The sequence below is a fragment of the Falco rusticolus genome, chromosome 2 (genome assembly GCF_015220075.1).
Source record: "Falco rusticolus isolate bFalRus1 chromosome 2, bFalRus1.pri, whole genome shotgun sequence".
In the NCBI taxonomy this organism is placed as follows: Eukaryota; Metazoa; Chordata; class Aves; order Falconiformes; family Falconidae; genus Falco; species Falco rusticolus.
The window spans coordinates 8,873,609-8,887,486 of record NC_051188.1 but is presented as its reverse complement, the minus strand read 5'-3'; the positions used below and the strand labels follow the sequence as shown (position 1 = coordinate 8,887,486).

The following is a 13,878-nucleotide window of genomic DNA, read 5'->3' as shown; positions in this document are numbered from 1 at the left end:
CACACCAAGGATGGTAAATACAAGCCAGGGCTAAACATTCCAAGGACTGTAAACATACAGATAAGACAGTGCTTATTCCCATGAGTCTTTCAATGCTTGGATTTATTATCTTTTAAAAAATAAAATTAAAGTCTAGATTATGCTTAAATTATTATTTCCTGTCTAGCAAAAAGTTTAGGTCACTTAATTTGGTTAAATACTGTTGAAATCAAGCGGACCTACACATACACTTAAATTCCCTCCCTACTGAGTAAAGCACTAGAGCATGTGCTAAACGTACCTTTGGGAATCGGCACCTCACGCTGCACACTCTTGCAAATATTTAGGCACATGTTTAGTTTTGTTACCGTGAATATTTCCATTGATAAATGTGTCCATAGCTGTTGGCAGGAACAAGACGTTGAGCCCTACCGAGGAGGCAATTATGGTGAACAAATTACAACTGCAGAATTACTTCTCTTTGTAAATGGAATTCCCACAGAGACCTATGAAAGATTTATTTATATGAAGAGATACAAGTAAGGGAGTCAAAGCATTTAAGGTGAAAAATATACTACAAAAGTAAAGCAAACTCTTGTCACAGCTGACAGAGAAGTCAATTTTCTTCGCTCAACTTCCACTTTTTTTTTTTTTTCTGAACTCACTGTACTTCAGCCAGGTATAAAATCAATAAATCAAAACCACAATATCTGTACTTTTAGTTCTGCATAAGTAATGAACAGTTTTCGCTTCTACTGCAATCAGAACCCCCAGATAGGAAAATATAAGGCAATTGATGCCATATGTCTCTCTGTATTGTTATTCCAGATGTATTCCTTGGAGTCACAGAATTGAAGTTCCCGTTTCCTTCAAATAACACATTCCTATGAACTCAAATGAAGCAATTGAGCATAAAGCAGTTTATTAATATGATTAATTTATTTTGTAATATTCAGTTCCTGCACCGTTTCCTCCTACAACATGAGTACAAAATAGACAATTTACCTATGACATAATAAATTGCCAAGAAGCACAAATGCACTTAGCTTTAGCTTTTCACCTGAGAGTTCTCTGGCCAGAATGGTGACCTTACACTTACACAGGCATTTGAGAACTAATCTTTAAGTTTTAATTTCCACAGGCACTGAATAATTTGACCCATACAGCGAAGCAGTTGGGTTTGTCAGAACGACTGTTTTTAAGAAGCCGCAAAGTTTCATTATCTTTCTCTTTAGCCTCTACCAAAGAAAGAACGAACGAGGCAGAATTTTTGTGGGAATATTTGCTTAATTGAAGGTTAACGGTGCTAAGTACTGCTAACAGAACATCAGAAACGGGGAAGGGAGTTTCAGCAGTAGCTTTCCCACATTGCCCTGCCAACAACCTCAGCCTTCTTGGGCTATTTTCTCTAAGGGCTAGAAGTAATTAAGTTTCATTGCTAAATCAGTCTTGAGCCTGTCTTGAGCAGAAAAATCATTTATACTTAATTGCATGTGGTGATGCGGTGAGCAATCCATTAGGCAGACTGCAGATACCATTATATTTTTTGCAGCTCTGCAGGATACTTAGAAACGAAAGGTCATTGTTTTATCCAAGCAGTCACTTGTATAATACGTATTTCCTATGGAAAACAGTGCTACTTCAAAAAAGGTTCATTATTTGCGTTTGTGTTACATAGTAATGCTAAACACTACTTTGAGGGTTGTAGAGTTAAAAAACACAAGTTTCTGAAACTTAGAAACAACAAAACGGAGTATTCTACTATAATATGCATACAAATATTTAATAATTAATGTTAAAATTGTATCAATTATAGCACATTTAAAAACTAGTATATATAACAAGAAAAAAACTAAACCATCCACCATTTTTAATATAGGCAGATGCATGTATTACATATATTCATAGTCATACACACACATCTGAACACATGCACGTGTCCAGAGGAATGTTCTCCGTGACCTTAAGAAACTCTGCATACTGTTTGCTAATCAGAACCACATATTTTTCACCTGATTCCATCAACAAAGAATTAGTTTCCATAAAATTGTAACCGACAGGAACAGATTGGTTTCATGGTTCAGAGTGGGAGAATTGTTCCAACAGTTCAGGCATGCCAACATTCCTGCTGCTGGCAGACCTGGTCCTCACCCATCGTAACCATCTCACACTGCGAGACCAGTCAAGAAAAACAATGTGACTCTGAGAAGACAGTGCTATAATATTATGAAAAGATTACAGTAAATTATTACAAGAACCAATGCAGGCAGTTACTACAGAACCGTAACGATGTAAAGGTCAATTAATGCCCACCATTACTGATTCTCAAAGCACCCACAAGGCTCACACTTCAGCAGTGAGCAATGGGATTTGATGTGCTCCATCACGAAGACTTGCTTTCCATTTGCAGAGGTACCTGAATGTCTGAGGCTAGACTGTGCTCCTAAATGTGCTGTTGTCTACGTATAGGGTTGGCCTCCCAGAGCAAACTCACAAAAGTTCTTTAAAAGAAGGAAGAAGATCGAAGATTTTTAAGTATGAAATGACTTTGGATCACTGGAGGGTGGTACCAGACTCACGGTGTCCGTAAAAGCCAGCTGATCTCACCCAGTGAGCATCACGATCTGGCATACAATGGAGATGCTCTGGAGGCTCTCCTCTCCTGCCACCAAGTAACATTACACCAGAAATACTACACCCTGTTTTAGGCCACTGGTACCCAATTCTAGCAGTTAACCTCCCTGTAAGTTTGGAAAGAACAGCAGTATTTTCTCATATCACTCCTCAGCCTTTACAAGCTGGAACTGCTTACCCCAGGTACTGTCTTTTGATTTTTCTACAGCTTAAGAGCAGCTTATGTAAATTTAAAATTTTGAATTTTAAATAATATTATTCGAATATATGCCTAATAAAAATGTAATTATCCTAATTTTACACATACAGAAAAATACACTGCAAAGTTCAAAAATTTAGCTCTTTAAATGCAAACAGAATGCTTCGGAATGGAAGGGACCTCTGGAGGTCATCTGGTCCAACGCCCCTGGTCAAGCAGTGCCACCTCAAGCCAGCTGCCCAGGACCACGTCCAGATGGCTTTTCAGTCTCTCTGAGGATGGAGAATGGAGACTCCACAACCTCTTCAAGCAACCTGTCCCAGTGCTTGGTCACCTTCACAGGAAAAATATTGTTTCCTTACATTCGGACAGCACCTCCTGTGTTTCAGTTTGTGCCCATGGCCTCTGGTCCTGGCACCAGGCACCACTGAGAAGAGCCTGGCTCCATCACCTTTGTGCCCTCCCTGCAGGTAGGATCCCCCCTGAGCCTTCTCTTCTCCAGGCTGAACAGTCCCAGCTCTCAGGCTCTCTTCATAGGAGAGATGCTCTAGTCCCTTCCTCATCTTTATGGCCCTTTCTTGGACTCCCTCCAGGATGTCCACGTCTCTCTTTATACCGGGGAGCCCAGCACTGGACACAGCACTCACCAGTGCAGAGCAGAGGGGAAGGGTCACCTTTCTGTTGACCTGCTGGCGATGCTTTGTCTAATGCAACCCACGATTCCTTTACACACCTTTGCAGCAAGGACCCATTTCTGGCTCATGTCCAACCTGGTGTCCACCAGGACACCTGGCTCCTATTCTATCAAGCCACCTCCCAGCTTGGGTGTTCCCCAGTGTACACTGGTGCCCGGGGTTGTTCCTCCTCAGGTGCAACACTTCGCACTTCTCCTTGTTGAAGGTCATCAGGTTTCTGGCAGCCCCCTTTCTTCAGCCTCTCGAGATGGCAGCATGACCCTCTGGTCTACCAGCCACTCCTCCCAGTTTGGTGTCAGCAGGAAACTTGTGGAGGGTATGCTCTGCCCCAGCACCCAGACCAGTAATGAAGATGTTGAACCAGATGGCACCTAGTATTGACCCTGGGGTACACTGCTAGTTACTGACTTCCAACTCAGCGCTGTGCCACTGGTCACCACCCTCCGGGCCTGGATCTTCAGCCGCTTTGCAACGCACCTCGCTGTCTGCTCATCCAGCCTGTACTTTGACTGCTTCTCTACGAGGATTTTACAGGAGACAGCGGCAAAACAGCAGTATTAGTAACTACGACCTATTGCAGTCATTCTGTTCACATCTCTCCTTTTCTTAGTTTTCATCATTTCCACTTTGTATCAGTTCGCCAAGTACAATCCAAAATTGCTCATGAATAAGGAAATATAAACTATGACTTGTAGGATTTTCACCAAACTTTGAACATCAAACAAGAAACAGAAAGAGCTTTCTCACTGACTGTAGCGCATTCATCCTCTTTTCAGAAAATCAGAAATAAAATTACGTTTTGATTTATGCATTCTGTTTATATGCAGGGCAACTAAAAGTTATTAAAGATGACTTTTTGTTTTTGTTGTTCATGCATGATCGATGATTATTTTAAGAACTCTAACATATGGATAAGGAGCATAAAATAACTTGAATCAGGACAGCACAACAAATGAGAACATTGTTCTCCTAAAGGAAGGTTACCTTTTATTCGCTGGAAATCATTGAACGCAAGTAACATTTACACCAAAGTTAAGACATCCCTTTCTCAACAGGTCTCTTCATACATAATCATGAGCTCGCTGACATACACGTACTGTCACTGTAAAGCGTCAGAGAAAATGACAACTCATTCATACACTGGTGAGACTATTATTCCAAAACTTGAGTCAAACAAGTTGCCCAGAAATCAAAAATCAGTTATGTATGTTTAATTACATCTTCAGCACGTATTGAGCACTTGTAAATGCATACGGGAATATAAACCGATTCGTAGCTTTACCAGTTAAAATAGTTGTTTACTGTTGCCTATTTCTTCAACTACATGAACGCATTAACATAACATCAGCATGAACACCACCGAAGTGAGAAGCAGCCTTATTCAAGTACCAGCCTCCTGTCGTACCCACTCTGCCTTTCCTCACGTATACAAGGAAAATTCTCCCTACAGATGCTCTTTGCTCTGGCGGAGCAACGGAGTCGCCAGACCCTGTCCTTGGGAGCAGGTTTTAAGTATAAAGCAAGGTGACAGCTTCCTTCCAAGGCCATGACATACAAAACCACAATTAAAATAGTTATTAAACAAACGCTGTCCGGTTACAGAAAGAAATGCCTATATTTGAAATGACAACCACCACCTACATTTTTAATGAGAAAAAAATTAAGAACAATAATATCTTCAGAAAACAATCCCATATACTTCCCAGCACCATATCTCTTGACCACCTAAAGTCACATTAAACCAAAAACTAGATTGGAAAGTAAATGTCCTCACATTTAGTTTTGTTGCCATAATTTTATGTTGCCTGCATTTGCCATGCACTCACTGTTTGCTGAGGAAAAAGAGTAAGATATCTGGAATATATAGGCAAGGTATTACCAAAAAAAAAAGTCTTTAAAATAGGTAATCGCCTCCTGACTTTATTCCTTGTCAAAAATGTCTTGATGGAAGACAAGACAACTGACAAATACTTCTGTGCATAATTTGATTTACCTTTTAGCCCTGTGTTTCACTTCACAATGGGGAAGTTATGATTACTGCAAGATAAAAACATATCATCAGCCTGCATTTAAAAAAAAAATATAATAAAAATAATGCATAGCATGAAGCCAAATGCTTAAGTAGTAAATCCCATTTGCTCTAGTCTATGAAAAATAGACATACTATATATCCATACATTTAAAAGGAAAATACAAAGTATGAATCACCTAGATAACTTTCGAAACAGAACTGGAATCACACATTCTCTAGATTTCCAAATTCGTGTGTTAGCTTCCATCAGTGGCAACTCTCCATATGCTGGAACATGTAGCCACTACCGTATTTTCATATATTTCTACCTTAAATTCACACCAGACACAACTCAGCATATACATTTTTCCCATTTCCTATCAAATCAGTTCCATCACTTTGCTTTAAAATTATTTGGAGTAGGACAGTATTTTTTCAAGGCCCATGATGATTTTTGGTAAGAAACAGAATACCCTCAGGCAAATCGCTTATTAAAAGAGGAAAAAAATTCTTCAATATTCAACTAAGGTTTTGAGACAAATTTACTTCCCTCTTCATGACTGCCAATGAATTAAAAACCTACGAACTGCATAAAATGAATAATAACCTGGGCAAGTAACACCTTCCCACAACCAAATACATGGCACAACCATCACTCAGACACTCTGTACTGGAACATCTCAAAGGTAATCTGGTGGTTTTCCTCCTCGGGGTTCAACAGCATTCCCTCTCTCCTCCTCCCTCCCTCTCCAATCAAGCTTTAGTTTTCAGTGCGTTTAATCAGAAGAATTATTTACTTTGGACTTACTTCCAGATAATATAGATAAGGTATGCCAGTCTTCAGCAATTAAATTACCTTTCAACTGTTACCCATTGTGACCCGCCAGAAGGATTTTCCAGATGCCACTACTATTTTTAAGTACTTCTGACACATAGCCCCCAAACCGAAACCTTAAGGGAGACAACAAAACCGCTCTGTCCTTGTGGATACGTTCTCTCCATTTGCTGCTCCTTTGCAAGAAGTTATAAAAACCTCAATACTACTTCCAAAAAAGATTTTGCTAAAGAGAAAGCTGTACCTACATAAGCCAATAATTTACTGGGTTTTTAATTGATGTTTCAGAACACTGATCCAGGATACTTTTTTTTTCTTAAACACATCTCTTTCAAAAAAGCTAAAAAAATATCAAAGTACAGATTATTGTCCTGGGGATAGAGGACACCTCGCTGTAGATGAACAGGGACTCAGACCTGCCTGCAACTCCCTGCTTTTATTTTTGAAAGGTATTCATAAAACTAAGAGGGTAACGATCACAGAAATTAATATTGAAAGCTACTGGCACTTTGGATCTTACACCACATATTCAGAAAATATGGTCTAGTTAAATTAAATTGACGCTGTTTTGCAACATTCTAAATTAAAAAAAATACACATTTTTCTGTGTACTAGCAACACTTAACCGGGAGGAGAAAAAACCCCACAGAATAAGATCCAAGAGACTGACAATCCTAATTCAAAGGCAGAAAAGTCCCATGAATGTTATGACATGGCCTTACAAAAACTTAAGTTTTATTATTGTACCGAACCAGATTTCTTTAGTGATGTCAAACACCGTTTGCTGGGAAGCATTATCATTTCAGTAAGAACACACAAAGCTCATTTTGACCCAGAGTGCTGCCTTTTAAACATGACCTTGGCTACAGACAGAAGGCTTAGCAAGAGGAGAAGCCTTCAGGACCACAACTACAGCGTCTCTACTGCTGTAAGATTTATGTAAATCTGAGAAAACATCTTTCCTCACATATTAACATGACAGCAACAAAGTATTCCAGAAAAAAGCATGGAAACCAGAGATGATGGGGTAGTCTTCTGTGAGAGCAGAACTTTTGAACCCCGGATAATAAAGACATCTTTGTGATAGGAAGGCAGGAGGGCGAGGGGATCAGATGTCCACTATCCCACTGCCATTCAGCTTCTAATGTGCCTGTAAGTGATTAAGCCTGGTATGCCCCCAAGCTGAAATCACAGGAAACAGTGTGCCCAAAGCAATTTTATTTAAAAGAAAATTAATCTCAAGCGATTCTCAGAACTTTTCAGAACCTAAGATGTTACGGTTTACGAAGCGTTCCTGCATTTCATGTACTACAAATGAACCTGGCCAAAAATACAAGCAGAAACATCATCGTGACAAACCCCAAAATTTAAAAATCAAACTTAGAATCTGGTAATTTCTAGAATAAACCCCTTTATATGGAAAAGAGACCATAATTTAAATGAACACTCTGTTCCACGTCATCTTTACAGTACACAACTGACTGAGGTGTCCTAAGATTAAGATCTCGTTCAAATTGCTGTAACAGTAAGTAAAATTAGGAAGTCCCTTCTCATGAAAAAAAATATTACAGTTACTGATATTAATAAAAAAGGTTCTTGTCTACATGACTTCATTCCACAGCTGAGCTTCCAGGATGCTACACTGCACTCTGCTACGACATGGTGGATGGGGAAGAAAGGGCTTCCTAGAGCTAACAGTAATGTCAATTTAACATTGTCCCCTCTTTTCTTAGGTTGAAATTCTTTCCTAAAATGAACACAAGATAAAATTTCAGTTAAAAGTCTACAGATACACAGATACATATATATATATCTCCATGCATACATGTAGTTTAAAGAGACAAAATTGTTCTAGAAATGTAACTACAGTGACTACTGAATTGTGATCTACTATGTACCATTTAGTGCAATCCACAAATGCAAGAAATTAACGCTTTCACAGTATCTTAAGCTTTTAGCAACATTTTAAAATTTATTATTTAAAAGCACTATTCTAAGGTATACATACGTCCCCTCATATAACAAAGAGCTTACGGTTTTGATTTCTAAAGAATACTCTGTTGAATAAGAATTATCAAAACAAGTGTTTTATCACAAAAGCGTATGTTTTGCTCACTTGGGAATAACTGCATTGCTGTTACTAAGCTCCTTCCTACTCAGACCAAAACAAATTGATGTTATCTTGAGAGTTGTTCTTGATTTAAACCTTGAACCCAAGTTACACGGATGGCACTTGGACTATGTCATCTCACATCTGTTACAACTGCAAAGAGTAAAGCAGAGGACAAAGCCCATGGAACTAACAGAACTGCTGCACACAAAAGTATTTCCTATCACTGTTTCCACTGTTATGTGTTTACTTGTAAAAATATAAAAGAAATTGCATTTTAAAGACCCTTAGTAATCCCCTTGTTTAACTTTTAGCTAAAAATATAATGACAAGTGTATCATCAGTATTTACTATCAATACAAAAGTCACAGAAATTACTTTTTACAGATATCTGGGCTAAATTTATAAAGCTTTGCACTTCACCTTATTTACCTGACAGAAAACAGACGAATGAAAATGTAATTCTGAAATTTATTAAACTTGGCTTTAAATAAAAGCAAAGACATGCCTTCTTACAACAAAGTACACTTTCAAGCATGGGTACCTACTACCATAGCGATGCATATCATTACATGCATTACACCATAAGCAATTTTGGGCTGGGAAGTACAATAATTACTTATATTTTTGTATCTATTTATAATTCAAATGTGGTTGACAACAGTCATTTTATACCTAATATAAATCCAGATATTGTCCATGCAAACAATGTAACTGGTAATTCTCAAGGAACCAGGAGTCAGCACCAGCAAACCAACATAAACTCCAGTTGGAGGTTGGTCACTAACTTACCTGGAGACGAACTAAATAGGCTGAGAAGGAGAGACAGGACACACCGGCTGGCCTCTGCCTGCTTTTTATAGCATAATATTCACCAGAGCCTTAGACAGGTATCTCTTCAGGCACCCCAGCTAAACCCAACCGCCGCTATCAACTGAACCTCTCAGAAACTTAAGACACAGCCTGGAAATCCCTTGGTATACTTGTTGCCCATGGCATTTCATGAACCAAGGCTTTTGTATAACTGGGGGGGAAGGGGAAAAAAACACCAAATATCCCAAATTAAAGGCATTCCATTGTAATGCTACAGACTGAAGACTCCCATTTCCATCTTTGAAACCTCTTCAAAAAGTCTCAGCTGTTGCAGGCATTATAAAATTAACCCTATCAGTCTAAGCTCTTTCTTTGCTCCAACTCTCCTGTGAAAGTCCTTCTCTTCTGAAATTTTGTTTCCGTGTCTTTACGATCACAAGACACTACATGAAGATTTTGAAAGCTCCCCATATGCCTTAACATTTCAGACAGAAGGGAATGGTCCACGTGGCATGGCCCTTCACTTCTGAGGCAGCAATGTTTGGTTTTTTTTCCCCTGATAGACTTAATGAACCCAAACAATACACACCTGAATTCCTCCGCCTGGAACTCCCAGCATTTTTCATATGAAAAGAGATTATAACAGTTTACAAATTCATAGAGATGTTATAAGGAATGAGTTAACATCCACAGGGTTCATACACGGCTGGTATCAGTTCCAGCTCTCTGGGAATCATGCTCTACCATTGTGTCCCCGTTGTCCATGTCATCGTATTTTTTCCATTAAGGGTTCCACCCTCTCCGCTTATCCTCCTGCTCCATCTCTGGATGGGCTGTGTGCATTTGCTTCCCTCCTCTACAGGGACTGAGAACATCGGTGTCCTGATCAGGCCCCTCCTTGTTCAGGACGTCCACAAGACATACAAATCTTACGTGACCCACTGGTTTTGCTGTACCACTTGCTCAATGGGAATAAAACTGGTCACTTCCAATTAAGATTAGGGAAGTTTTCTTTCTGTGTACAGTCATCAAACTTCATCTCAGCCTGTTCCATCCTCCTACCACGCATCCAGTGACTTCTCGTAGCCACTGCTGCCAATCCTTATCACTCCTCCTCCTCCCTCTCCCCCAGGGGGTTGAGCGCACAGCAGCAGAAGCTCCAGGGGACGCAGAAACGGGAAGCATAAACAGCGAACCCCTGAAGATAGCAGCTCCGTCTGGAAGAGGCTGGACAGCACAAGGAACAGATGGCAGCAGATCTTACCCTGCTACATGAAGACCAGCAGCAGGAGAAACAGCTGGAGCATCTGTGTCTGCTGCCAACCCCAAACCTGGCAGCATTAATGAAACGCACCCTAAGGCTCCCGTGCGCGAGCACAGCAATAGAGCTGGTGCGATCACATCTGCTCGTACAATTTTTGGATCTTTTGGGAACTAGAAGCACTAACAGAAACAAATAAAGCCTACAAGGCTCTGCCTCACACTCCACCCCCAAAACAAAGCCACTGACAGAAATAACGAATTAACATGACAAACAACATACTGAATCCTGCATATTAATTATGCTTCTGGGTTTGATTACCTCCCATGGATGCTACTAGACTTCAATTCAGCCAAGAGCAAGAGAACCGCTGAGAAAATTCTTCAGGAACCTCTATGATCTATATCCCACAGTTAAATAATTTATTAGCACTATGTACCCAATTTTGATAACGACTTATGGCAGCACTGTTTTCTAAACTTCCAACAGTAACTTTACAAACCATATGCAAAAGTCAAAAAGCAGTACAACCTCATTTTTCAATTTCTTCAAGGATAATAAAGGAGAAATTTAAAAATTCTATATACATAATGGCTTGATGAGTTGCAGTGGATGAGGAAACGTTGGAAGGAGGAGAAAAGGCATTTCCCCTAGACATTCAATATTATAAACTATAAATCCACCTGGTGATGACAACTGGATTATAAGGGATAGTTTTTCATGCACCCTGTTTTGCCTGTATAGAAGATATGTTTGCACATTAATCTGTTCAGCAGTGCAGACAGAATATTGCCAGGGTTTATTTATTAATTTACAACAAACAAGTATGATTTTAGCTTCCAATATTGAACAGTTTTACTCCTCTTAAATGTTAAGTGGGGTTACATTTTTAAGTACTGCTATGAAAGCTGAACAGCACTTTTGCACATCTGGAGCGCTGCCTCCGTAGTTTGGAATTTCCAATAAACAAGTGGCTTTGCTTTGATTTTCACTGCCAAGTTCACACTTCTCAAACAGAATACAGTCAACTTTAGTTCATATTCAACTTTTTTTCTGGCTTCCTTTCTACTTACACACTGTGCAAACATTCAGCAATTTCTTGGAAGAGCTAAAAAAATGTTTAATATTACTCTTGATAATTGTATGTTTCTTCTGGAAAAATTAGTTTCATTTGATTAATATCATTCCTCATTTTCAGACTAAGTAAATTATAATTCCACAATGGAATTTAATGAAAATATTTTCCTTGAGTGAGAACACTTTTTCCCCTATGCATATTGCCTGATAAAAATATAAGAGGAAAAAAAAAAAGGTCTTTTTGTTTCTCCCACTGCCTTCATACACAAAAAAAACAACTCTGGGCAATTCTTAAATGTTTTACCTATAAATTATCTAGCTTAGCATTAACTGCATTTCCACTGAAGCCCAAGGAATACCTCGTACATGGTGTCACAGGACACAGTATGCCAATGTAATGTTCACCATCATCACACAGATGCACTTTCATCCAGTTCCTTTCTTGCTAACCATGGCTACATCATCTCACCACTTATTTTGCTGCTTCTCATCTGGCTCTCCCTAGCCCTTGAGGCAGTTTAATTGATAAAAGATCAGAGGGAATATCTGAAGAAAAAAATAAAACTTTTTCTACCACATCAGTGAGCTGAACTGGCTCAACACAAGATGGATCAGATACAGACATTGCAATATTCACAAGAGAGATCATTATGCCTGCAATCATCCCAGTATTTTGCATTGCATGGTACAATTAGTTACACATTTAAAAGAAAAAATCATTTGATTTTTCCATAATTCACACCATTCACTGAGTAACTACAAGGATGGAGATTCCACAAGTTCTCTGCAGCCTTGTCAATAAAACATAGAAAATTAAGCACCGTTCACTGAGAAAAACCAAACAGAATTTGGAAGGGTTACACATATTCCATAACTAAGACTTCTGGAAATTTCTTTTCTACAGAAGCGTGTAACGCATGAACATCAGTATGTTAAAAATATAAAGAATCTATTCAGAAACACTAAAGCTACCGACAATGGCAGGACAGGAAATCTCAGGTACATCTTCACACACTGATGCAAAGATACTAGTTTGTTTAAAGACAAATTAAGGCAGCTTCATCAGCAGAAGGAACATTTTACAGCACAGCCTGGATTCCCAGGCTAAGTCTATGTCTCGATTCCAGACTGAATGCTGTGCCTACTATGTGACCTTTTCAGAGTTACCTCAGAATTTGATCAAAATCAGATTACCATGAAAAACACATGGAGGTTTCTACAATTAAAACCCTATATATACCAGAGCATCCAGCTGTGGCAATGCCCAGATCAGTTCTTTCTTCCAGTGTCATGACTGACTGTAGTATTTTTTTTAAAATTAAATTCAACCTAAGCATAAATTGCACCACCTAATATTAGAGACATTTAATCATCAATGTTCAGAACAATGTTTACCTGATATAAAACCACACAAAGGAAGAAACAAACGTTCACCATCAACAGAAGCATGTATGAGCAACATGATATTCAAAATCTATTTATCCTCTATAGAATAATGCATGTCTTAATACTTCATATACTACCTGAAGTTACTATTTCTTGAAAAGAACAAAAGATGAAGTGACCTCTCTGCAGCTACTCAATAACAAAGATCAGCCTCATGAATTTCTCTGGATTCTACAATTTTTAACACAGACAATCCAGTGAAAAACTACCTGCCTAAAGGACGTACCTGTGAGTCACTTCTATTATAAGGCTACATTATGATTCAGGCAGAGAGAAAAATGGGAGTGTTTCCTGAAGGGTACTTAATCACCCACTGGGCAGGCCTTAAATTCTTGTTCTCCTTAAAAAAAAAAAACAAACAAAAAAACACACCACACAACTGTAATGTAGGTATGCAAGTTATATACAGTCCAGCCCTCTTCACTTACCTGCAGACAGTATTACTCTCAGGAATTTATAAAGCATCATATTAATAAAACATTATATCACATGTGAAAAAAAAAAAAAGGAAGAAAAAAGAAAAAAGATATATTTAGCCTTACTTCTCCATGTCTTAAAGGTGTAATAGCTCCTCTTGCTACTGCCATGCGGAACAATGTTTCTGTTGCCTGCATCAACAAACACACACACAAAGTGGTTAGTTAAGTACAGACAACCCCAGATCACCAGTGTCTGTTTCAACACTTTTTAAGGTATCAGCTACCTTTAGCACCATTTTACAAATGAATCATTTCAGTAAGTTATTTAGAACAGTCTGCACAGGTTAGGCAAAGGTTTACTGCAAGGTGAGAAGTCTATCAAGGACTCTGGTCTACAGC

At 38.8% G+C, this 13,878-nt stretch overlaps 1 protein-coding gene across 1 annotated transcript in view; it reads right to left on the bottom strand.

Annotated features, from left to right (window-relative positions):
• The window catches only part of TMEM135 (transmembrane protein 135), a 188,653-nt gene that overhangs the window by 99,014 nt on the left and 75,761 nt on the right, over positions 1-13,878 (bottom strand). The window contains exon 5 of the mRNA XM_037376696.1: positions 13,603-13,668. Coding sequence (XP_037232593.1) covers positions 13,603-13,668 — 66 coding nt within the window. The remainder of the gene's footprint in view (positions 1-13,602; positions 13,669-13,878) is intronic.